The 26026-nt window shown below is 44.3% G+C and overlaps 1 protein-coding gene across 1 annotated transcript in view; it reads left to right on the top strand.

The window, feature by feature from the left end:
* FBLN2 (fibulin 2) overlaps positions 1-26026 on the top strand; it is a 104668-nt gene that overhangs the window by 16805 nt on the left and 61837 nt on the right. The window contains 2 exon segments of the mRNA XM_040568429.1: positions 10410-11190; positions 11193-11876. Coding sequence (XP_040424363.1) covers positions 10497-11190; positions 11193-11876 — 1378 coding nt within the window. The 5' untranslated portion in view covers positions 10410-10496.

Here is a 26026-nt window from a genome sequence, read left to right as displayed (position 1 = left end):
TCTCAGGCAGCTGTGCATGTGTTCTGGGTGCCTATGACATGGGTTGTTTGTCACATTGCCTCAAGGGCTCCCCGGCCCCGGAGGAGCAAAGCTTTCCCTGCCCTCGTGCTGAGGCAGGGGATTACAGGACAGGTTGCTGCCCAAAAGCAGGAGTCATGCAGCAACTCCCAGCTTCTTTTACACAACTCTTCAGTCTTGGAGGATCAGAGAAGAATAAACACAGGGTGGAAGATGGGAGGTATTGTGAGGGTAACTTCTATTAGTTACATCTGGCATTATTGTCGTCTCTGAATGGGGGGCTCTAAGATGAAATAACAGAGCAGGCATCTTTTCACGTTTCAGTACCCAGCAAACCAAATTAATTCCATTATCTTTTATGGAAAGTTTGCACAGGAACAGTTTTGATTGATGGATTACATCTGTGGCTGCTGACTGATTAGCAGCATGATAGATGTAGGCTTCATTTACAGGGATTTGCTTTCATTCATGAGGAAAAATTGAAGGTTTCTTTCAAGCACGTTTTTTGCATTAAAACTTTTCAAAGTGCTCAACAAATGGTAGGCTTTGGTTTCCGTTTGCTTAATGCCTGTGGTAATTAACATTTCTGTGAGAACATTTTAACCAAATGTTCTAGTTTTTTCTCCATTAAAATAATAATTTTTTTTGCTCTAGCTAAAGAATTTAATTGGTATATATAATGACTCTTATTTAGGATTTCTTTTGTCACCATATGAGAAGAATCTCTTCCTGTAGGATTGATCGTTGTTTCTTTTTCTGGACTTTATTACTTTCTGGTTGGCAGTGTGCCTTGTGGTGCATCCAGTCCACCCGGTACAGATGTGCTCTGTCTGCTGTCCAGTGTCTCGTGGCATGGGTGGAGAGAGGGCATGTATGCAAGTGCCAAAACATACCCAAATTCGTCTTCCTACCAAAAGATGTCTGGGCACATGCTCTACCAGGTTCAGTAGCTGAACAGTTTTCAGTGGAAAGTTATAAGGCTAAATCCTTAACCCAGCCTGTCTTTGGGGTTGATTGCTAAACTCTGTGTCCTCCTTCATGGCTTGTAGAAACCCACAGGACTGGAAAATCACAAAATGGGGCTGAGCAGAGGCAGGAAAAAGGAGATGACTGTTTAGCGATACTGGTATCAGTTTCTGTTGGGAGATGTGTCCACCCTTTTGTCTTTTACATCTCCATTTCATCCTGTATCCATGGTCCTTGCGTGCTGGTCTGGGCACAGACTGGTGTCTGGGAGCAGAGGCCCTGTGCACCCTGTCCTGCATTGAAGATCTTGGTTCATACCAGGCTAACTCCTGACAAGCCTTCAAGATAGAAGTGATGGTCAGGGCAGGTGTTTCTTCTTGTGATGCTGATTCTTGTCCCTTCTTTCTGACAGAAAGACTCTCTGCTCACATTAGAGCACAGCAAACTCACAGGATACTCACGGGAGTAATGCTTCCAAAACCCGAAAAGGATCACAAGCTACAGCGTGCTTGCGATGGGTAAATTTGAGCTAGCATTTCATATGTTCCCAGTTCCCCCTCCTCTCCCCAGCCTTTATCCAGAGGAATAGGGCAGGATAATGCCCTCTGTGTATGGAACAAAGGCAGCGATGGCCTCGTGTGCTGCCTCTAAGTGTTATTTGAAAGCTGGAGCACAGGCAGGACAGGGTATGATGAAGTTCACCTACTGGCACGCAAGTCTCAGCTAGGTGCGCTCTGCAGCTGGGGGAGCAGAAGATGTATTTTCTCAGCTGTGGAGCAGAGCATAGCTCATGAAAGGAGTTGGTTTGTTGCTACAGTTGGTTACTGAGAGCATGTTTGCTCTCTTGAGGGACAGATTTGGATCCTGTTGAGTCATAAAGGAAAGGAGTTTGATCTCAGACCCTTCTGGGGGATTTCACTACAATGTGAAAAATCATTGTGCATTTCGAGGGGAAAATGTCACAAGTCACAGCCTACTCCTAGGAAAATCCTGATTTTAGACAGCAGCTATGTGTGTTATGGACCTAAAGAGCTACGTTGACAGAGTGCCGTATAAATGTGGACGAACTGTGAACCAAAAATAGTAAGAGATTATAAAATGTTCACTGCACAATAAGGGTTATTTTCAGCACGGCAGATAGAGATCCACTATTAATAATGACAAGGTCAAGACACATTCACTGAAAAATTATTTACTACAAAATTACTGCATTGACATTTTGTTGTGACCGTCATATGAAATTAATTGGTGAACTGAAGCAACCCCCCTGAGTTACTCCGGAGAGTTTCAAGTCAAGGTCCTCGGTTCTGAGGCTGAAGTTCAGGCAGTAGAAGAGCTGCCACCCCGGCTGGTGAGCAGTTTTGCCTCACAGGTATACTGCGGAAAACAGCGTTGCGGTTCCTTCAGTCTTCCCTCAATGAAAACAGTTGTTAGTTATTTCCAACGTGGCACATGGCAGTAGGCAGGGCAGGAACTGCCACTTGCTAAGCTGTCAGTTAAAAAGTGGGCTTTCTTTTGCCTAATTTCTATCTTAGGGTGGGGGAAACTTTTTTTGTATCTTAGGGTTAGGGAAACAATGGGTTGTGAGGTGCAGAGTGCTGGCTGGACTCGTGTGTAGTGGAAAATTAAGAAAACAACTGGATTGAGAAAACAAATAAATGCAAAGCTTGAATCTGTTACTTAAAGAAAGTTGTAAGCAGCATCATAGGCACTTCACTGAAGAAAGAAGAAATGGTGAAAGGGGATCGGGGAGTGACTGGAAACAAGATGCTCAGATCTTGCATGCCGCTGTCCTTGAGTCTGCAGCTATTTTGTGCCTTGGTGAGAGGGAGCAGCAGCCCTGCAGAGATGTGAGCTCTGGGAGGCAGTGGGAAGGGACAGAGGCTGGATTATCCGGGAGGAAGTTAGGGAAAGACAGGGGAGAGAGAAGCGTAATCCAGGACCTGAAAGGATACTTTTTGAGGAGCAAGATTATGAGACCAGACACAGGAGCAGGTTCTGCTTTGGTTGCTTACGGTGTTCAACAAAAAGTACTAAATAACGGGGAGTACTATGGGAAGCGGGGATTTGTTTCTCCTGAGTGGGAAGGGAGGAGTGCGACTCTTAAGGCAAATGAGAACAATTTATTTCCTTCACTCATCAGCGCAGAGTATTTACAACATTCACCTGAGCCTGGAGCACTGAACCGTGCCGGTGTCATCCCCTGGGGCACAGCCATGCTGGAGCTGTGCCGCCGCCTCCCCTGGGGCTGTCTCCGCATGTGTATGGCTGCTTGAGGTGCCGTGGGACCCAGGGACACGCTTTGCCTGCACGCTGCCAAAAGAGCTCTCTCTGTGCAAATTGGTTCATAACTTATGAGCTTTGACAAGTTTTTGTTGGCTGTGCCTTGGGAAATGTTTTTGAATGGCTGTCGCTGACTTTGCTTTAATCTTTTCCCAGATTTTTTTGGCTGTCGTGGAAATAGCTGGGTTAGTTAATTGTGTTTTGGAGGTGCATATACAGTCACCTGAAACTTGGTGATGTTAAAAATGTGTATATATATATATATATATTATTTTTTTTCACTAAAAAGAAATACTTAGGTTTCTGTTGCTGCAGAGCTGCATGACCCTGGCCTGGCTGCAAGTGCGTGCTGAGCCTCCTGTGCGTGGACACTGCATTTGCATCGTCCTGAGGGAAGCCACATCTTCTCTGGTCTGACAGTCTCAGGTCTCTTGTGCTTGTTCCAGCTGCTCCAGTCCCTGTCCACGCACAGCCCCTTTGCTGAGCCATCAGCATGTCAGAGCTGGGAGGGGACCAGCTCTTCCACGTGCATGGGGCGGGATGGTGTTCCTGTTCCCCTCCTTTCCCCCATGTGAGTCGTTTCTCTCTCGCTCCCTGCAACTGCCATCCTCCCAGTGAGTCACTTTGGATCTGCTGCAGTGGCGCCTCCCAATGACACAGAATTTTGCTGCTCAGTGAGCCAAATACCTGCCCTGGTATTTTGGGCTGGCTGGGGCGAGGGGGAGCACTGACACTACACCCAAGACACAACTCTCCCCTCCACAGCTTTCTTTGCCCTGCCATTTGCTTGGAACAAGGCTGCCTTTACTCTCCAGTTTTTCAAAGATGGATTAGAAAGCTGCGCTTTCTGGAGGAACGTGTCCCAGAGCTGCCTGGTCACTGTTGCTAATGCTTGGCTACTGCAGCTGAAATGCCTTGGGTGATGCTTTTCCATTACTGCAGCGTGCAGGGTTCCTGTTCGGATTTGACGTCAGGAATGTCCTGGAGAGCATCGGGAGCATCTCTGCCTGAGGTGCGTGTGCGGGGAAGGGAGGTCTTGTCGGAGCCGCTCTTGGGAAGCCGCATGAGTTTTGATCTCTGCTGCTTGCTCCTGGTCTGTCCCATTCTTGAGTTCTCTGTTGAATTAAGTAATGATCCTCCAGGCTCCCAAATGTCCATTTTTAAGCTTTTCCATGAAAAGGGGGTTTACAGTAACTGATTTCTTATTGAAAATAAAGCTGAGGGAAACCGCCTGCAAAAGCTATGACTTCTGAAAATTGGCTGATTTTGCCAAGAACTGGAGCGTTGACAACACTGAAGTGACTAAGCATCTTGTGCTTTACTTTCGATAAGAAAAGGCAGCTTATCGGATTTGGATTTGCACTGGGGTTTATCCTACCCCTCTTCTCCTTCCCCCCAACCCAGGTGCCCTGAGCGAGAAGGCTGGCTTCAGCTCATCTCAAGTTTCATTAATTAGCAGGCAGAGAGGTCTGGCTCTGCGCACTGCATGTTGCATAAGAGCAGCAAAGGAAATCTCTCCGCTTTTCATTCATCCGTCTGGTGAATAGCACTTCAGTTACCTCTGCTAGCGAGATGGGCCAGGAGCAGCCAGCAGCAATCCCTTCCAGTGCTTGGTGAGATCACAAGTTTCCGGATTGAGAGGGTGTGAAAGGAAGAGCTAATCCACTGGCTGGCACAGCCGAGCCAGGAGTTACTGAGTTTAGTTTTTTTTTTTTTTTTTTCTTTTTTTCATACAAGAACGGTCTCTCACAAATTTCCATTTTTCTCTTGCATTTAAAAGGGATTGTTTTAAAATTGATATTTCCTTCCGTCCCCTCCCTTCTTCCTCCCTTAGTCTCAGCTATGACCGCAGCCATTTAAGAGCTGCTGGCAGCTGCAGCAGACCAGAGAGGTCTGGCTGGGGAGAGGTGCTAAAATACACAGACAGGCGAAACGCGTTAGCCCTGTTGTACAGTGTGCCTGTGCACATGCGCTTCAGCTTCCCACTGTGCTTTTTGGAATGGTTTTACTGACGTGATAGAGAAGAGATTCAACATCACAGACTAGGGCTGTGGTTGGTCCCTCAGGTTGCACCTGGGCCCTGGGAGCCAGTTTGGACTGGGTAGCACTGGGAGACCGGGAGGAATGGCACCTGTGTGTGCTGGTGCTTTGTGCACCAGTGGCGAGTGCCACTACTGCATTCCTCGTTTGCTGCCAGCTGTGCTAGTGCACAGGCAGGCTTCTTTCTCTACGTGCATGAAACCTGGGTGTAGGTGAGTGGATAAACGAAGTGGCCAAACCCCCCAGCTCCACCCTGCATGGGGCTCAGGAGGGACGGTGCAGCTGTCTGCCACCTTCTGCTTTCACATCAGGCTTGCATCTGGCCCTGCGCACTGTTCAAAAGGAGATGGATATCAAAACAGCCTTTCTGTTTCTACTATCGTAGCAAAGGGCAATTTAGTGGGGAATTGAGAAGAATAGTTCCACCAAAGCCTGTTTGCAAGGATCTACAACTGGTTAAATCACAGATACTTCTTCAAAGCTGGACATCAGTGGGATCTCATGCAGTGGGATGTTCTCTGCAGTGGGCTGAATTTATTCTGTTTATTGGTTTTTGCTTAGAGATGTCTGCCTCTCTTTCTTCACTGAACATTTCATTGAATGCCCTTGATCCTGCAGTACCTCTTTCACACATGCACGCCTTCTGCAGTTCTGCCATCTCCGGGACAGCCTTCCCAAGGAAAGGTGATGTTCATGTGAAGTCTTTGAAGGAAAGCGCCTCTTGTCACCTCTACTTACCTAGAATAAGCTTTCTGGTTTAGCATTGAAATGAAACCATCTGGAAAAAAAATCTCCCAGTAAAATACTCCTCATAATTTAAAGATGTTGCGCATTTAAAATGTCTGGATGTTGTGTGGGAACACACTGGTTTCATCAGCATTTTCAAGTAATACTGAACTGTTTTAATCAAGTCAACATTCTTCATTTTGACTTTATGTTAAGACTTTGATTTAAGTAAATCACTTTCTGAGTATATTGTTTTGCAAAAATCTCTGAATTTATAACTTTCTGTCCCCAAATTGAATCAAAGTAAGCATTTCGAAATCTTATTTTGTTCTACCCACTTCCCCCCCTCAGGAGAATGGAATTGATGGTTGCTGTTGTTAGCCTTTGATGCCCTGTCACACAGATACTGGTTTCATCTGCAATGTGAAGCATTCTCATTTCCTTTTCCATGAAGACATGTGTCTATGCTTCATGTCTTCTTTTTAAGCTGGTTCGCTATGAAGTGTATTTGTTTTGTCTCTCCTAGGAATCAATTTTAAAGAACGGACTGACGAGGAAGGAATGCCGTTGTGGTCTGACCATCCTCTTTAAGCTCATAGTTTTACCTCTGTTGGCTTTGAGGATCTTAGTGCCATCCAGAGCATTGGCCCTCTGTTGTGTGGGCACACGTGCTTTCTTGGGATGCTCTGTGTGCAGGGGGCTGGTAACAGCTGCTTTAACAGGGGCCCAGGAGTAGCTAAAGCCAACACTAAAGCTAACAGGGGTAGCACTTGAACCAAAGCAGAGCAGGATGTGCAGCCCAGCAGGTTAGGAAATTCCACGAAGGACACAAATCAAAGCATGCTGGGTCACAAAGCAATGCATGAGGACTCGGGTGATGCCTGAGTTATCTTGCTATAGTGCTCTGTAAAACCGCCAACATAGACTTCGGGAAAACCTTTGTGTTAGGTGTGCGGGGTTTCATTTGTTGTGACATCCCACCAACACAGCAGCAAAAGCCAGTGAAATTACCATGAGTGGGTGGAGGACAGAGCTGGGAATAAAAAGACCAGCTTGTTCAGATGAAGCCTTTTCTTATTGTCCCAGTTACGTAAAGGGACATTGAAAAAAGCATTAAAATAGTTAACGGAAAGAAATTTCTGCATTAATATCCTGGTATTAAACATCGCATTAATATCCTGGTATTAAAACTCCTCTATCCTCTAGAGATGGTGCATTTTTTCCCTCTTGGAACAGACACCTTCGTTTCGCAGCTCCGGCTCTTGCTGCCATTACCAAGTAATTAGCTGCTCTCCCCAGAGCCCGCTCGCGGCAGCGGGACGGGCGCAGATCCAGAGGCAGTCCCACATCGCTGCGTGGGCTGGCCAGGGCACGCACGCTCCGTTCGGAGCTTGTTCTCAGTGGGGCTCAATGTCTGTGAGCTCTGCTCAAAGCTGCCTTTCTCTGTGCCTGGAGTAGGAAATCTTTCTTTGATATGCAAGTTTATGGGTTGGTGGCGGGGGGGGAGCCATGGGTGTGGGGAGCAGATGGAGAAAGCAGAGGGAAAATGTGGTGCTTTAAAGGAATAAAAAGAGATACTTTTGTTGGGATCGTTACACCACAAACAAGGAGCCTCTGATGGAAGAAAGCAAGCCTGAGAATAGGGAAAACTGCGGTGTTATCAATGGAGAAAGGGTTTATAAGGATTTGGGCCTTATCAGCTTGAGGTCGGCAGCATGAAAGCTGGATGTTCAGGGTTGTGGAAACAATAAAACAAGAAAGGATACGGGGGGCTGACCAAGGCATCGAGCAGCAAGCGTGACGGGAGGAGCAGGGACAGGGCTTGCTGCAGGACAGGGCCCTGAAATCTCCGGGCCTCCCTGTGGGTGAGGGGAAAGGGAGCAAGGAGAAGAAGGGAGGAAAACTGGAGGCGACTGGGACAGGCACGCAAACCCTTGGGCAGAAAGGAGGTGGCAGTAACTATACTAGGGAGGGCGGTCAAGTAGCACCCTCCAGGAAAACAGGCCTGTGTTTGTGAGTTGCTAGGAAGAATGCAGAAGGGGAAGACCCCTGCTGCTGCCGGCTCCTGTGGTAAACCTGCAGCTGGATCTGTCAATGGAACTGTCAAAGGCTCAGGACAGGAGGTAGTTTGGGGGCTTCTTGTTTGGAGTTCAAGTTTCTGCTGAGAAGAAGGTGTTTGTTTTGGGAAGCCTGAATATACAAGCAGGGCAGGCAAGCATCCTGCTCCATTTACCCGAGGGACTGCTCTGCACCAGGACAGCATAGTTGGCTGTGAGCAGGTGCTGTTAGGATGTGAAGTGAATGAGGTGCTTGTCCCTTACATGAGGCAGTGCCATGCCCTACCTTTGGGCACACAGAGGCTGGCCAAGCGTGGGGCTACGATGCCCAAACTGCCTCCATCAGTGTCCTGGGGCTGGGGGAGCCCAGGGAGCATCCCAGGGGAGAAGAGCTGTGCCCAGCTGCCCCCAGCAGCGCTCTGGCAAGCAGAGGCTGACCAAAGGACTGGATGTGCTGAAGCACTGCATCCATAAGGTACCACTGGGAGGGGATGGTGACAGCACGCCGCTCTGGGATCCTTACAGAAGGAGCTTATCTCTAATTGTCCTTCTGCTCATTATTCCCCAGCTACCAAGATGTAATAATTACAAACTTGGATTACCTGGAAAAGCTGCTGAAAGTAGGATAAATTATTAATTCCCAGGCTGGACTCTGAAGAATTAATTTCAGCACCACATATTGAAAAATTCTCCTTTGTACAGAATATCCTAGTTTGGGGAGCAGTTCTGAAAAAGTGAGATTCTTCCAAGCCATTCGCATACTTTCTGTTACTTTTATTTTTCATTCAGCCAGTATTCTTCAGCATACTGAACTAATATACTCAAATTAGTAGTAAAAAACCCCCAACACCCTACGTTTATAAGACTTGTATCTTTGTACAATGTACTGAAGTAATTCAAATTCCAGGACAGAACTGTGGAAATTCTTAGCACAGTTTGTCCGTATCTTATCAGAACAGGCACGCTTTTCCCACGGCCTGGCCGCTTTCCAGCAGTGCCTAAGCAGACTTGCTGGAAGCCCAGTTTGAATGGGAGAAGTAATCTTTCTGAATGGATTTTCTGGCAAGATTCCTGTTGCATGTGTGGTTTATTGTTCTTGGTGATATGTCTACGTTTAACCCCCTGGATAAAAGATGTAGGGTCTTTATTTGTGTTTTTTTTTTAATGATGGGAGGGGTTCTGGAAAAATAATCAGGTCACAAATTCTATAAAATTCTATACACAAACTTTTTTTCTGTTTTATCTACTTTTCCTTGTTATTTGTATATGTTTTTGACCATGCTTTTGATGTAAAGTACAACAGCTGATTTCCTTTAACTGTTAAACTTTTCTATGGTCAAAGGATTTAGTAATTAAAAAGCAAACAGCTTTCTTTTTCTCAGCACATTTTAATGAATTTTTATTATGCCAATTCATTTCATTTTTATATAGAGATATTCTGTTCACGGTGTAGCAATTCTCCGTAAAGCAAAGTAGTACTTGTGCTGTGAGAAATAAAAGAAGCGGTTGCCACTGGTGGCGTATCCTCAGTTGGAGTAAATGTCTGTTGTGTATTTACTGTAACTGCAGTGTGCTCACCCGATCCCCCAGTGCACTACAGGCCTGCCGTGGAGCTGAGCCAACTTCTGTGAGCTGAGGATCCGGCCTCTAATATGTATTACAGGATAGCTAATACGACGTTTAACCACACAGTAACCGCAATATACAAAGAAGTTCTATTTTAGCACTACTGGGGCAAGAAAAATAACTGTTAATGCTGAAGGCTGAAGTGCAAACGATTGCTAAATGAAGGAAAGAGGCAGAAGAAAACTCTTATTTTGAGTTAACATGTGTAGAGACAAATTCTCAAGTCTCAAGGCTGTTTTGGCATGAAAGATCTTCAAGATTTGGGTCTTTGTAACTAAAACATGAAGATTAAATATCTTAAATTTGCATCTACAGAGGAGGAAGTAAGCATTTGTTTATTATCTGCCAAAAAATCTCACCACTTTTTTTTTTTTTTAAGCTAGAAAGAATGATTTAATGAAAAGACATTGAAGTATAAAGGCCTTCTTTTTATTTTAACATATATATGTATTGTGAGAAGATTAAAAATAGGACAATAACAGCCTTTTTTTTTCTTTTCGTTTTAAAAAGGGAGGGTGGAGGGGGAGCATGCAACTCCAAGCTTTGTGCCTACAATGCTTGGAAGGCTTTATGATTAATTTCATACTTAGGTTTCCAGATGTTGGATTTCGTCCCAACTTTTAAAGACCTCTAATGTTTAACAGGATATGTGCTGAATATAGTCTTTAACAGAGTTTTCTTTCATAACTCTAGGATCTATGAGAAAAGGTAACTCGGGAAAACACTGCAGATTTGGAGCTGAGTCTACAGCCTTCTAGGAAGAAAACCAACAGCTCTTAAATGTGCAAGTTTGGACTGCAGCTGTATTTGTTTGGGAAGACTATGGGTAGGTACCAGGGCTGGCAGATGAGCTGTTTGAACGCCGTCCTTCTCGTGCTGCTGTGCAGCAGCATTTCCCATGCACAGAGGGACTGCACGGGCGCCGAGTGCCAGCCCCTGGACAACTGCATCGAGGACGTGCTGGAGCCCGGCGAGTGCTGCGCCACGTGCCTGCAGCACGGCTGCACGTGCGAAGGCTACCAGTACTATGACTGTGTCAATGTGGGCTTTATCAATGGCAAAGTACCTGAAGGGCAGTCTTATTTCGTGGACTTTGGAAGCACTGAGTGTTCGTGCCCCAAGGGAGGAGGCAAGATCAGCTGCCAGTTCATGCTGTGCCCGGAGCTGCCTCCAAACTGCATTGATGCGGTGGTGCCAGCGGACGGATGCCCTCAGTGTGGAAGAATAGGTTGCCTCCACGAGGGCCAGAAGTACGTAGCAGGGCACACCTTCCACATGCCCCCGTGCAAGGTTTGCCATTGCCCAAATGCTGGCGGTGAGCTGATGTGCTACCAGCTTCCAGACTGTAACACGTTCGCCTTAAATACTGTGAGTCCCATGGACACTGAAGACACCGAACCAGAGAGGCACTACGATGATCCGTACAGCTACGACCAGGAGGCTCCAGAAGGAGACAACACCCAGGTGGAATCTCCAAAAAATACAGGAGCTACTCTTCCCATCTTGAGCAAGAGAGCATCAGCCAAGAACAAAGTGAGGATTATGACTACTTACCAGCCAGCATTGCTCCTTCAGTTTCAGCTCTGGCTGATACATACGCCGAGGAAATGACTGTACCACTCACTACACCAGCACCTAAGCTGCCCTCTGAATTTCGCAGTGCCACAGAAAGAATTGAGCGAAAGAGAGTGCCCCGAACCACTGCAGCATCCCCCCAGCAAGTGATGCATAAGGAAGCACCAGCAACCACCAGTACCCCTCCAGAGCACACCACAGCCACCACTGAGACCTCTGAGCACCTGGGGGAGCCAGAGAGGAGACCCAAGGGGAAGCAAGGGGACAAAGAGAGGAATGAGCAAGAAAGAGCCCCACACTCTAAAATGAAAAAGCATGCCAGAAAAGAAGACCCAGGGAACAGTATTCATCTAGGCTTGAAAGAAGTGAATTTAACAGAGCCAAGTCCAGCAAAATCTTCCCATGAAACACAAGAGGGAAATGCTTTCCCCAAGGTAAAGTTCAGTGCCACAACCTCTCCCCCCGTTGCTCTAAAGGAAGATCGTAGTCAGTCATCCCAAAAGCAGTCACAGACGCTTTATCGTTACCATCCTGAGGAAGATGGGGACCCCAACTCTATTCACACCAACCCTAGGTTACCAGAAGGTAAGAACTACTTCTAGTGTAGATGTCTACATAACATTTATGCATAATAATGTTGGTGCATATTCATTATTCTTTTCTTCTTTCTGCTCCACATGGAAAAGAAATCAAGCAAATCTCCAGTTACCTTTTTTCTCTTTCCGAAGATGGTTTGTGTTTCATTTGACGTAGTAGCTACTGTTTCGCTATTGCCTGCCTTGTTTTGATTTCACAGACTGTGGAGGGTATTTTCTGGTGTTTTAACTTTATTTCAGGTGATGATTTGTTAAAATCTGACCTTTTCCTTTCATTGCTTGCTCTTCTTCATTTCCAATGTGATGTTAGAAAAACATTTTACTGTATAGAAAAGGAATTGGATTTAATTAGTTATCTGCTTGGATCCTCCAGTTACCAGCTGAATGTAATCATATTTGTAGCTTTTGTCTTTTACTGGGGGAAGGAGTGAAACAGTTGTGCTTCTAGGAGACAGCGTGCATGCTACAAAAATATTTACAGCATTCGTTGCAATATTTATCCTATGGCTGAAAGACTGTCTAAGCTCGTTAGTGCAAGAATTTGATAGATACATTCAAACACAACTGGGGACCAGTAGGGAGAAAAAGGACTGCCTCTTGCTTTGTCTTTTTTGGGGGCTGGAAGTTTATGATGTTTATGATCAACTGTGGCAAGTGTATGTATTTCCTCCCTGCCTCTGGATTCTTTTTGACATCTGCAGTGAATGTTGATTATATGCTTTATGCAATGCTCATTACTGTAATGAATGCAAACTTCATCGCTATAAATTAGCACATACACAGCTCGTATTTCCAATTCATTTTTCATCAAATCAAGAGTAATATCTCCTTTTTCAAGATGTAGCACAAAATGTTCTCATGAGAACTCAGACTGTGAGTAAAGAACTCAAACCATAAAGAATACTGATTGCTCTCTAGACAGGGATATTTCTTCCTGTGTTATCTAGGTAGCCCTTATACATCTTGAGCTGCCTAGTCCATCTACTTGAGAAATTTAAGGGAGATAGGAGGTGGGCAGATTTGGAGAAGAAGGAGCTGAGGTTCTAGGTCCCCACACAAACAGCATGCCGTGTTTACTAAATGAAAGATATGCAAGATCCATGAAAGACGGTAGCTTCTTTGTCTTCTACTTCCAGTTATGTTTTTATTGTAAACGTTGACTTCACAATCATTGATAGCAGCTACATCTAACTCAGACCTTGATGATGTGACTTCACCAGAACACTGCTCTAGAAATCAGTCCTACCTGAAGAACCTCACTGCATTACAGCAGTGTGCCAGGCAGCCTCAAAGAAAGCAGGGTTTGAACCCAATGTCTTGAAATGAGAAACATTAGGTGAGCACACATACCATCTAGAGGGATGTTGTTAGCAGATATAAACTGTTGAAAGTGATTTGATGAATAGTTAATGTGCTCCAAGCCTTACCTCTGGGCTACCTTCTCTTCATGGATACCCATTTTATTTCACATTTAGATATTTTCACTTTGTGAATGATGAACCTAACAGGAGTGGCTAGCTGATGATGCAAGGGGGGAAGTGAGCTGATTCCAACCTTCAAGTTGGTGTAACCTGAATAAAATGATCTGTTTATAACACCTGTGTCTGTGCTAATGCAAATGGCAAAAAGCACCTGCCGAAATTGTGCACTGAGTTCAGCTGCAGTCAGTATTACCCAGCAGATTGTGCTTAAAGCTCTTTCCTTATATTTGTTGCAGCCTAACACAATATCTGATCTGAGCTGTGCATCAAGACTTTGCATTATACTTAGGTCTGAGCTAGGACTAATGAAATTTAAACCCAATCTATTTAAAAATAAATTGCCCCTCCCCCCCCCCCCCTTTTTTTTCCTCTCAAAAATGAGGGATTGGTGGAACGTCCTTAAATTCTCAATAAGGGGGGTTTAAGAAAGCCTTTTTGGGGTGAAAGTGCTTGGCTGCAGAGCTAGCTGATACATTTTGGAGTCTCCTCAGGATGTTTTCAGTCTGTCATCCACAGGAACTTCTTGGCTGATAGAGGACTGTCTGTGGTCTAGATTAGGTCGTGATTCCTGTTGGACAGTGATAAAATATGATGGATGTCTTGTCAGGTGCGAATCATCTAGCCTAGAGAAGCAGGTTTGGAAACCATCAGATGTCATTTTTGCCTTAGCTGATATATATATATATATATACATACATAAAGAATATTTTACAATATTCTTTAAATATTATTCAAAAAAGAAAATAAATAGCTCTTAGTGGCACATAACGCTGTTTAGCTGTAGGCGGTGCAGCTCTAAGGGTGCTGGTGCTCTGGACCACCCCAGCCAGGTAGCTCCAACCTTCTCGAGGGAATAGCTGGTGGGAGCAGGTCTGCCCAGACATTGTAAGGGAACTGCAGGACCTTTCCTAAAACCGGGAGTCTCCCTTGACATGGCTAGCTCCAACACTCCTGCCTAGGGACTGCTGTATTTTCACTTGGTTTTTTTGTTGTTGTTTTAATTGATGTGGCCGTGACTCATGTGAGTAGATCCATATGTTTCACGTAATAAAACACATACATCTTCTGTCTCTTTGGTGACTCCTGGGCTGGTGATAGAGGCTGAATGAAGACATTAGTCAGACTTGAAAGAAAAATTAATTTTGCCTGCAGATGTAGAATGAAAGCATAAATTTTGTGTATGTATTCTAACTATATAGTGGCATAATCTGCCAGAATTGCTAAATACATTCTTTTCTCATCTTTAAAAACCATGCAGCTTTATTGCTGTTTTCTATGAGGGCTGTCAGCCTCGCAATGAAGCTGTGCTGCACCTCTGGGGGCCCTTGGGCATGTCCTTGTCCTCGTAGGCTGCATGCAGGCAGCCCCAAGGTGGGTTTGGGTCCTGCCCAGCTATCTGGGATGCAGTGTGAGCTGGCCCCCATTGCTTCCAGCTCCGGTAGGGTGTTTAGGGTGCTGTGAACAGAGCGTGATTGCAGAGGGCCTGCAGTGCGCAGGAGCGATGCAGGCAGCCTCGGGGGCTGGAAGTGGCTGCGCCTGTCCAGCAGTGGCTGCCTTGGAGAGGAGGGCTGGCTTAGGGGATTGTTTGGGTTCTTTTTGCACTTAATTGTATTTTCCTGCTTTTCTCATCAGTCTGCATTTGGGGGGATGAACTTTATTTTAGGTTTTCATTCCTTCAAATCATCAATACAGTTATTAAAATTTCATCTTAATTGCCCTCCCCGCCCCCCCCCCCCAAAAAAAACACAAATTTCTTTGGGTTCCCGGGTCCCTGAGAGATACATTTTTGTGGCTCTAGGGATATTCTACATATTTTATTATTTATTTTAGTATTTCTTTTTCTCTGGAGTTTAGAAAAGTATAAGAGGTTCCACAGAAACATTTGTTGCCACTAAAAATTCATCCTGAGGTAGATGGCTATTGCATTTGTTCTTCCTATTAGCTGTGTCCTGGCACCAGAACTCAGCTGTGGTTGGATTCCTGATGCCTTTGGTTTAAATCTTGGCTTCTTTACATATATTTTATGTATCTCACTTTGGTTTTATATGTAGTTGAGCTTTCATCTCCCAAGTCTCTGCTGCCTCATATGTAATCTAATGGTAGAAACGATGTGGAGTCCTTTGGTGCTCAGGAAAGGTTAATTTTGCATTTGGATGCTCCTTCTCCTTTTGTGCCTCACTTCTGTCTGTGTTTCAGCGCGAGACTGTGAGGCTGGCACGTGCCTTCCTTCCTTGCTGAGGCACAGGCTGGGCTCCGGGAGAGGCGCAGACCCTGGCAGAGCTGCCGGGAGGCCTATGCTGTGCTGTGCCCGGCCAGGGATGGGAATAACTGTGTCCAAAGGCTGCCGTTGTTGTCAGATGCAGGTGTATACAATGAGGTGTACTATTGAGTCAGCAGTTTTCCTGATTATCTGGGTGCTGTGTGAGGCCGGGCCTGTGCCATGGCTCTCTGGGGCAGCAGCAGTGCTCATGGCCCCACGGGAGGATGTGGGCACTGCCACAGTCACAGTGACAGGCCCCACAGCAAGCCCACAAGTAAACTGGTGACTTTGGGGAGCTGGCTTCTCCATCTGCTGGGCAGGAAGCGTGGAGGTGGCGCTGCAAGGCTGTGTGAGCCCAGCGGGCGTTTTCCAGCCTGTGACAGGGGTGACGTTGGCTGCTGCTGCTGCACAGGAGATTCCACTACCCTCAGCTCCGTGCCAGCCTGCACTGCTCTCTGCTGAGGAAACTTTCCTCTGTTCTTCTGTCTGTGCACTTGTCATAGATCCTGCTCATAGACTAAAGAGCAACATTCTTCAGCAACATACAGGCCTATGGAAGTTTCTGTGGCAAATGCTAATTAATCCATTCCTAAAGGAACAGTAAGTGTAAAGTAGAGGTGATTACTCAGCTGAGAAAGTGTAAATTAAGGAAAAGTTACCAAGGGAAGGGATGAGATTTATGGAGACTATTGTCTTCATACAGTCTCTTCCCAAACATTGATCTTATCCTGTCATTTACTGCAAGAGCAACAAACAGAGGGAGTTTTAATTTCTCTATTTCCTCATCCTAAAAATGCCCTGAACAAGGGAGGGTTGAATAAAACATCTTTAAAGATCTTACTGTCAAAGTTTATTATTATTTTCCTCCTTGTTTCTATTTCCCTATGCACTGCCAGTAGAGTGCTGTTTCTTGGATAAATGTAACTCAGGTAGCAAACAGCCTCATTGTGAATGTTTTATGATTTGCATTCTGGTTTTGGCAGGCCAAATAGCAATTTGTGTCTAGCTAGAACCATTGTGTTTCAGAATAGAGGTATTTTTCCACTTAAAAAAATCACTAGTTCTGGATGAGTTTATCATGGTCATTTTTAGAGATAATGATAATTGCTCTCCAACTGAAGTAAATTGCACCAAGTAAATATTCGTGAGACGAGATCAGTGGATTGGAAAATAGCATTCATTGCATGTGAATCCTGATCAGGTAGGAGGTACTGGGAGTACTCCTCAGGATGTAGCTGTGATTTCAGCCATCTCATCTACTACATGCTTGCTGAGGTACTGAGGCTGATGAAGAAAGATGTCTTTTACTTTCCTAACTAAGGACAGATGAGGAAAAAGAGATCCGTGAAGCAGGCCTGCAGTGAGAGTTTCTGAGACTTTCCCTGAGCACACCAACGCTTTGTCCTTCCTACCACTGCTGTAAAATGCACCAGAGGTGGGAGAATGCTGTGGATGGAGGTTTGGAAACATGAAGTCTAATTTCTGTTTTTTTGGCATTAGGTAAAGTGTTCTTTCATGTTTACTTGAACTACCCCAAGCTTAATCCTGTGTTGTATGCTCAGTCCCAGTTCTTTCTGCAATAGGAAGAAATAAGCTTTGAGCTCTGAAACTAGGATAACTGAAGAATAAAAATAAACCTCGGGAGAGCGGGGTGAGGGGAGAAAAAGTCTCTGGGCCAGCAAGTATGAATCAGCATGAACTACAGCCCTGAGTGGCAGTGTTCAGTTGTCTGTTTGGTAGTCACAGTTTTGAGATGGTGAGATTATAGAGTAAGATAGCATGAATGGGGTATAAGGCAGGATGAGATACTTACAGAAAGAGGGCTGAAATACTGTAAAATAGATGAGCATTTTAAGAGAAAACCACAAAATAGATCTAGCTATTCTGCCAAAGATAGCATTCTTACCTTATTAAGTATCTGGACACAGTTTAGTAGGAAAAAGAGAAAATCAGGAATTTCTTTCCCTAATAAAAAAATATCTTGTATGTGGGGGCTTCTAGTGCCGCTTTGCCCCTTCCCTCGCTTATGTTGTTGGTGTGACCCCAGTGCCTGCGGCTGAGCGCTGCCACCTGCCCCTCGCCCAGCCCCGTGGGCCTGGTGGCAGCAGAGCCGTGAGCTGTGTGGGGACGGCGCGCAGCCTAGCCGGCAGATTCGTGGAGGCCTCGCACCTCCACATTGTGCTCAGGCAGGGCCACGGGGTCATGAAACATGGCTGGGGCTGCCTCACTGCCTGCGAGTTTTTAAGGAAACCTGTCCAAGGTGCAGTATTTACCACAGTCGTCTTTCCCTGTCCTTTCCTTTTATTTGTCTTCCTTCCCGTATCTAACAGCACAAGTAGCCCTGGATAGCCCTGCCTGTGAGAGCAGGATGAAGGGAACTACTTGTGCTGGGTTGAGGCCCCTTTGGCACTTTGCATTTTAATGAGACCAGTAATTTCAAGTGTGTGCGCGCTAAACACTGCTTGTGGCATGAGCCTGTGAACGCAGGGTGCAAGGGTAAACCAAGCCCTGCCCCAGCAACATAAAGGAGTGCATTCAGCCTAATTGTTTGCAGACTCTGAAATAAGCAGTAGTCAAAGGTATCAAATCTCCAGGCTCTGGACTGCCAGATGTGGCCTGGGTTTTTCCAAAGCTCCTGCTTTCAGTGGATGCAACATTAGGCCCATATGAAGTGCTTTGAGTAGTCCCTGTTAAGGAATTTGAACATGGATCTGGAGGGCTGATCTAACCTGCCAGCCCAGGCTTGTAGGCAGCAGCTCAGTTTTGAGTATCCAGACTTGCCCTGCTCAGGGACATACTTTTTGGGTCAGTGTTAATTTTTTTTGTGTGTGTGTGCTTGTGCCTAGATGATCTCTCTAGACAAGTTTCTGCATGACTGCTGCCTGCTTGATTGTGTTTTGGGAACTGCTACAGGCCAAGCCACTGCTAGCTTTCCAGCTGGCCAGGCTTCAGCGTGCTTCTCAAAGTCTGGTGCATTACTCTTTGTTGTTGTTGTCTTGTTTTTGCAAGAATTCCCCTAGTGAGCTCGAGCCCAAGCCCTCATCACCTTGTTCCATTCATCGTGTAATGTCCCCGAGTCTCCTTGTTGAAGTGGAGATACTAACCACAGGACATGAGCTCCTGGAAAACAGCACTTGTGTGCAGCAGGCTTTTAAGGTCTTTTATGGTACAGGAGCACCTTTAGAGAATTTAGCATCTTTAGAGAAAATAGTTTAGAGAATTTTTTTCTTAAAGATGTGAAGGCCTGTGAAGTGGTGAAATCATGACCATTGTATGCAGAATACAAAAGTTCTGCTCCATGCTTTGCTAAATACTTTGTTGTAGTCAGATGTATGCAAATTTTTAAGAACCTAAGCAACTTACAGAAATGCTCAGGGCACAGGTCTTTTCTTTTTAAACCCCAGTACCTGCCAATCTAGAAACTAGAGATGTTTGCGAAGGTGGTTTTCTGTCTTCTTGTGTTACCCATAAAATGAAGATGGCAGCTTCTCACTTTGGTGTGATCTTATGAATAAGCATGTGAATTACTATGGATGATGGCTGGCAGGTGTGATGTGCAGTACAAGGTGGGACAAACATGCATGTTCCTTCAGATCTTGCTAGTCTTGCCTTCGTTAGATACACCCTGAAGAGCAGGATCTATTTCTCAGCATCTGGTGCAATGATGTGGTGTACTCAGATTTTTCATCCACTGATAGCGCATCTTCGACACCAAGTTGTTTTCCCTGCAGCACAAGTGCTGTTATTCATTCAGTTGGCTGGAGCATTCATTTTATAAGGAAATGCATTGTGGTAAGTGTTGGCACCAAGGGGAGTGTCAGAGTGTTTCAAGAAAAAGTGAAACAGGATGAAGCTTTCGCACCCAGCTGGGGAGTGTACGTCCGCACTACTGGCACAAGCACAAAAGGCAATGTTTGCTTACGACAGGTCTTTCACAATGATAGTGGACACAGTCAGGGATTTTCAGACATGAAAACTTCATGGGATTTAGGTACAAAGACAGTTTAAATCCCGTATGTTGAAATAATGAATCCAACTGGGGTTGGGCATCTATCCTATGATGACATGTAATAACCTAACCTAAAAATCCCTAGGCATCAAAATATTTTTGAAAACCCATGCTGTGTACCTATTTTGTAGGGCTAAACATCATCCATCTTTTGTGATGTTAGTTTCATACATGTTTTGAAGAACATTTGATCTCAATTCTGAAATTAAAACGTGCTGGAGACAAACTATGGAAGTAAGATGGGGGTCTTCTTATATAAATTAATTAAGCACTTGAAAAGACAAGGTTGTTGGGCTCACCAGGTTTCTCAGAGGGATGATGTTTGTTGTTTATTTATAGTACGTACCTGAGAGTATTTTCTGTATGCATGTTTGGTACTTCTTAAGAAAACAGAATTTAAATGAGACTTCTTTGCAGTAGTGTTTGTAGTGTTATAATCGATCACTGAGGAATTAAAAATGACACTGAGTATAGCTCCCTGTTAGAGAAGCAAATAGAAGTAGTTAGTAATTTCTGATCCAGATTTTTTGAGACAATAACCTTTTGAACAGTTTCAAATATGTAGGCCAAATAAATGTAGCTTTCTAGCGTATGCTTACTCATGAAAGGATTTGTAATTTCATTACCCTGGGCCTCACAGCAAGCAATATCTCTTACCTCTCAGGGATTCTTAGGTAACAAGCCAGCAGTAATTGGAATTTTATAAAGATCTCCTTATGTGCGAGCAGGTTTTATGTTTTATTGACTATTCCCAGTCTGTCCGTGCTGTGCCTGAGATGACCAATTCTCTTCCAAAGTCACCAAAAATCCTAAAACACCAGCCCGAAGAACTGGTGTTGTTGACACCAAGCCAAAGTCTGAGTGAGGGATGGGGCAGGGACTAATTGTACTATGGTTAGGCTCAGCAAGCCTCCACTGCACTTGCCCCCTTTGCTGCCTTTGCCTGGGGGGCCAGGGAGCTCCCACTTGGGCCACTTGTGTTTGCTGTGCCCTTATGTGCCTGTGACTCCAACAAGCACATTGCAGCGAACGCATTTGCAAGCAGTGACATTACAGAGCCTTTGGGTCTGCAATTGTTCACTGCCTGGTGGAATGACTGGGTTTTACTTCATCACTGGGACCCGCTGATGATGATGGAGTACCTAATTAAATGGTAGACAGTTGCTAACGCGGGTGCTCTGGGGCATTACAGGGAGGCAGCTGCCTGATGCAGGCAGCTTGGGGACCAAGGGCTCTCAGGCTCACGAGGGTGTGCGGGTGGCGTGCCGAGCTGCCTTGCCTGCCCCTTGGCAGCCTGGTCATGCTGGGCACAGTTCTGACTGAGACTTATTCAACCCCTTTATACACCAAAAAAAGGAGCGATTTAGAAAAAACGTGAACCAATAATTCCTTCTCCCTCCTTGCTATTGAGTGCTTGCTGTTTTGTGAGCCATAGGGATGCCGATTGTATTCACAAGTGCTCAGAGGTATTTGATTGTAGTTTTGAATTACCGAATACTAAAATAAATGTTTATGGCTCCAACAACTCTGGGTTTAAAACCTATTAACAGTATAAACAGTTGCAAGAAAGGGGAGGACTTGCTTCAGTAACTTTTAAAAGATGTTATGAAAGTTGATGCTCTTGCAAACTGTTGCTCTGTGCGTGTATAATATAATCTTAAAAATAAAGAAAATAATCACATGAAGCCTTGTAGCCTTTACTGTTACCAGTCACGTGCAAGTTATTGCTTACACCTCCGGTGACCTGTGCTGTGCAAGAAATAGGTTTGTATACAGTGTTAAACGCCTTTCCACTAAGGTTGTTGGTGAATATGTCTCAAGGGTACATAAGGTATGTGTTTAGGATGAGCTTTATTCTGTATGAGGTTGCTATGTAAAAATTTTATTTCAAAAAGAAGAATTTGCATCTTCTCCCTTGTGTTACCTTCCCTGCTCTTCTTGTCTGTCACAGAACACTGTAAGGGATTTACCCCCTCCACCTGTGCTGCCTGTCGCCTCCTTCCCTTCCCATAGTCTTGGAGGAGCCAACGTTTGTGGTGGCTTTGCAATTTAAGGAAACGTGTCCTTTCACCTTGGTTCAGCACTCTGGGGCATGCTGACAGCTGCAGGTTGGAGGAGGAGAGGCACCCCTGACTGCTGCATAGTCCCAAGAAATCTGAAGCAGTTTACCCAATATATCCCAGTCTTAGTACATCACCAAGATGCTTTTGGTGTATTTTTTTTTTTTTTTTGAGTAAGAAGCTCAGTAACAGTCTGAGGTCTACGGTCTGACATTGAGCTGTAATAGCATTCACCTTCTCCATATATTCACTGTGAGCAACAACTTCAGCTGTGTTTGGAGCAGAGGAGCTGGAGTCTGACTGGAACTGGCTCATACACAGGGAACAGAATTGAGAAGAAAATGAGTGAGTTCTTGCAAAAAGAACATCTGGGTGTACTTCAGTTTCCTTTTCTTCTTACCTCTCACTAATTGTATGTTACCTTCTGTCTGACTTTTGAAATATATTGTTACTTACTGGAATCATTTTCTGAGCACAAGTTAAATTGATTAACATTATAGGGTTATACATCTTGTATGAAGTGAAGTATCAGTTTCTGATTGAGGCACCCCAAAAGGGTCTTAGGAAACAATTTTATTTTGCTGCCAGTAGTTTGTAACAGAATTTGTTGTACTTAATACCAAACCTACTGTGAGATGATAGCACATGACACATACAAAAGAGATTCCAGACACACAAACCTCACTTCAGTTGGGAATAGAATGTCCTGAAAAGCAAAACCTGAAATGAAGTGCATGACATCTTCTCCAGCGAGCTTGGTGGCAAAAATGGATGGCCTAGTGAGCCTGATACAGATGTTGGTTTGGGAGGACAGATTTTCTAGAAGACTCCTGTTCAGGCTTGTCTTGTTTGTCATTAAAAAAATGAAGTTCATTACTGAAAATGTGTCTTTTTAATCAAGTGGTGATTACAATATAAAACAGACAATTCTTACAAGTTTTTCCATAAGGTTTAGGTGCTGTTTTGTATTGAAAAGCAGAATGAGAATGAGAAACTTCGTGTTTGTTTAATGAAGTTTAGTCATCTTTTTTTTTTTTTTTTTAAATAACGATTCTGAGAAATTACTAGAAAGAGGACTTTCAGATAAGAGCATTTAGTCGATGCATTTTGTGTTTGGTGGCATGGAAAGCCTTACACCCGCTGAGCAGCTCTGCCAAATGCTTGAGTAACTAGCAAGTTGATGGCTATTTCTCTCCAGTGCTCGAGCAGGAATTGCAAGTCTACAGATACCTCTATAAAACTTCTTGTTTATGGCCTAAAAGCTGCTGAAGATTAGTATATTTTTCCCTCTTTTCCAAGAATTTTTCCTCTGCAATTTGCATTAATTTTCCTTGTGTTGGAATTGCCTTGCATGAAACTAGTAATTTTCATTTCCAAATTCAAAACTACAGCATTCTAGCCAAATGATTTTGTAAGATATTTACTCTGAGTAACTGTTTTTATTGAAGATAACATACACTTAAGTAATGTCTCGTGTGTTAATGATAAAAACTTGTACTTTTACTGGTTCTGTATCAAAGCTGATAAGCATTGTCTTAACTCATGGCATTGAAATCAAAAGAGAAGTATAGTAAACATCAGCGATGTCTGAGTTTTACGTTAGAAGGTTACATAAATGTTTAATTTCAATCAGCTTGGATTGAATGCAGTCACAAGCAAGTTCTATTTCTGTGTGTATCTTTTAGTGAGATTGGATATAAATGCATAGACTTTCCAAAACACAGGTCTTGTAAGTTTGCATTGTTGCATTAAACTAATGAATGTGCTTTAAATATGTTCATGAAACAGACTTTTGCCTTTCCCAGCGTTTGGCCCTGGGCAGCAATGATCTCAACGTTGCATGTGCTCCTTCCCCTTTGTGCTCATCCCCAGGGACGACAGGAGCCGGTTTGTACTGTGGCATGCTCAAAAATCCATTGCAGGACAGGCAGAGACTCTCACTACCTTGGTTTTAGGTGAAAGCTAACCACTCTGGGTGAAAAAGAGTTACACTGTTGGTTTCCTTATTGTTCTTGATGGATTTAACCAACCAGTTTAAGCGAATAGAAGCTTTTGGAGTCAACCAGTACTTATATTCACCTCTCAGTGTGAATAAATTGGTATCCTGAAAAATTCTGGTACATGGCAAGGGAAGCCAGTTTAGGTTTACTATTTATTCTCTCACTTGTATACTAAGGTTAAATGAGTTATACACTTCAGCGCTGAAACGAATCTTCCTTTAACCTTCAGTCCTGAATCCCTGTTCTCTCTTTGGTGAGTGCTGATCTTGCAGCGTGCCCAAACAGCCTGGCAGAGCAAGCAGCTCGTCTGTAAGGTAATGGCAGTGATCTCAAAGGTGGAATGCTTCACCAGCACTGTTGTTTGCACTCCCACAGACTGTGGGATCTGACCTTTATTAGGTCTTGAAACCTGACCCAGATATTTCAGAGAGTTTACTCACTATCATTCAACTTCTGAATGGAGTCAGTAGCATTTCTTGAAATAAGACTTTGAAGGTCGAATCCTGTCCTGTCAATTGTGATATTAGCCCCGTTAGTTCCAGTAAGCTATACACTCGTTTTAGGCATATTACTTCCTCCTATATTACTGTAAAATAGTAAAGGGTGACCGATAACCATTAGAAATCCTAGAAATAAAAAGCTATCTTTAAAGAAGAACTCCTTATGTTCTACAGTGTATATTGATGAAGTGAGTTGGTCTCACTTCACAAGGTTTTCCTTGTAGAAAAAAAAAAAAAAGCTTGTTTCTGTCTGTTATATTTTCCTGTCAGACTCAAATTCCTCTCCCAGATTTTACAGGTAATTTACAGTAAGCAAATACCTCGTAAAACGTATGATCACTATACAAATATATTATTATAGCCATTTGTCTTCTTGTTTGTAAATTCCACCACTTGAATGTCTGGGTAATGGATGTTTATGGGGATGCAGTTGATAGTGCCAACTGAGCACATGGCGCAACGTGGCACTGACGGTCATGAATGAGCCCCTCTTCCTGTGACAGGCATGAAGGGCTCAGTGCCTTCCAGTCCAGCATTACAAGCCAAGCTGTGTTCCTTTAGTAAAAAAAAGAGCTGGTGTTGATCGATGAATATGCTTCTCCCATTCCTGCCAGTACAACAGAACTGATGTTCACACTTCTGTGTTTTGAATCTCATGTAGAAAAGTCCAAACTCCCCCAGAGTTGATCATGCGCCTGACCACAAGCGTATGGATTGAGGTCAGTTGTTCAGATGACTGTAGCTCTACTTTTTCAGATAGTAGAGAGATACCCACCAATTATTCCACCACTCTGCAAGCCTAGTGTAATTGCGTTATCTCATAAATACGTTAGTCCTTGTGTATTGCCATCATCCTAGGTCAGAATACTGTTGTTTGAGGAGCAAATCTTGCCTTACGTTAGTGCACTTGCAATGCAGGTAGGTCTTCATACGAATGACGAAATCTTTACAGAACTTTCATATTTTATATTCTTTAATGCTGAGAAACTAAAATATGTATATGCTGCAAGATGAAGGAATTAGTCCATATCCTGGAAGGCCAGAGGGTCACACTGCTGAAGTGGTGCTTGATTCTATTCTCAACGATGAACTAGAGAGGTTTTCTAAACCTGTCTTGTTTGTTTTGGCTGGCTGTTTGCTGCCACCTTGCTGAGATTTTCTTTTGCTGCTTGAATCTGCTCCAGACTTAAGAACCTGGAAACTACCAGAGCTGATGACAAATACGCAGTGAGTGTTGCTGCAGTGCAAAGAAAATACGATTTAGCAATGCTGTTAAGAGGACCGATATCTCTGTCATCGTAGCCATAGCACGCTCAGTACCATGGGGCTGTGTTGCCATTTCCCAAGAATGGAAAGCGGGTTATCTGGTTTCATAACGTGCCTCTCCTCTGCTGCTCTGCTAGAGCTAGTGGTACAGAGCAGGATTGTTCAGCAGTACTTCACATGGGACCAAAAGGGTAAAGTTCAGGCTTTATCTATGCCCTATCTTTATCTAGTTCGAAGACTATATGCAGGTTCCTGCAGACCAGTTTTAGGGCTGCTCTGTGTGTGCAGCTGGTGGGCAGTAAGGAGACAGCTGTACCTGCATGCATAGGTGTGTGGGCTGAGCTAGAGTCTGAAATTTGAAGTTGGTGTTCATTACAGAATTACGGAGAGCATGCAGAATGAATGTGTAAATACAGCTAACACTGGTATATGGATTGTGCGTGCCTCTGTTGGGTGTCAAATGCCTTTAAAAAGTGCGAAGTAACTTCAAGCTGTGTGCTGGGGAGCTGTGATCAGACTGGAAAATGCCTTTGTCTTGGTTTCCTCCTGGTTTCTTATTCCTT

Source organism: Cygnus olor, chromosome 10 (genome assembly GCF_009769625.2).
Source record: "Cygnus olor isolate bCygOlo1 chromosome 10, bCygOlo1.pri.v2, whole genome shotgun sequence".
NCBI classification, from domain to species: Eukaryota; Metazoa; Chordata; class Aves; order Anseriformes; family Anatidae; genus Cygnus; species Cygnus olor.
Note: the sequence above shows the minus strand (reverse complement) of the source record. Positions and strands in the feature narration are given on the sequence as shown.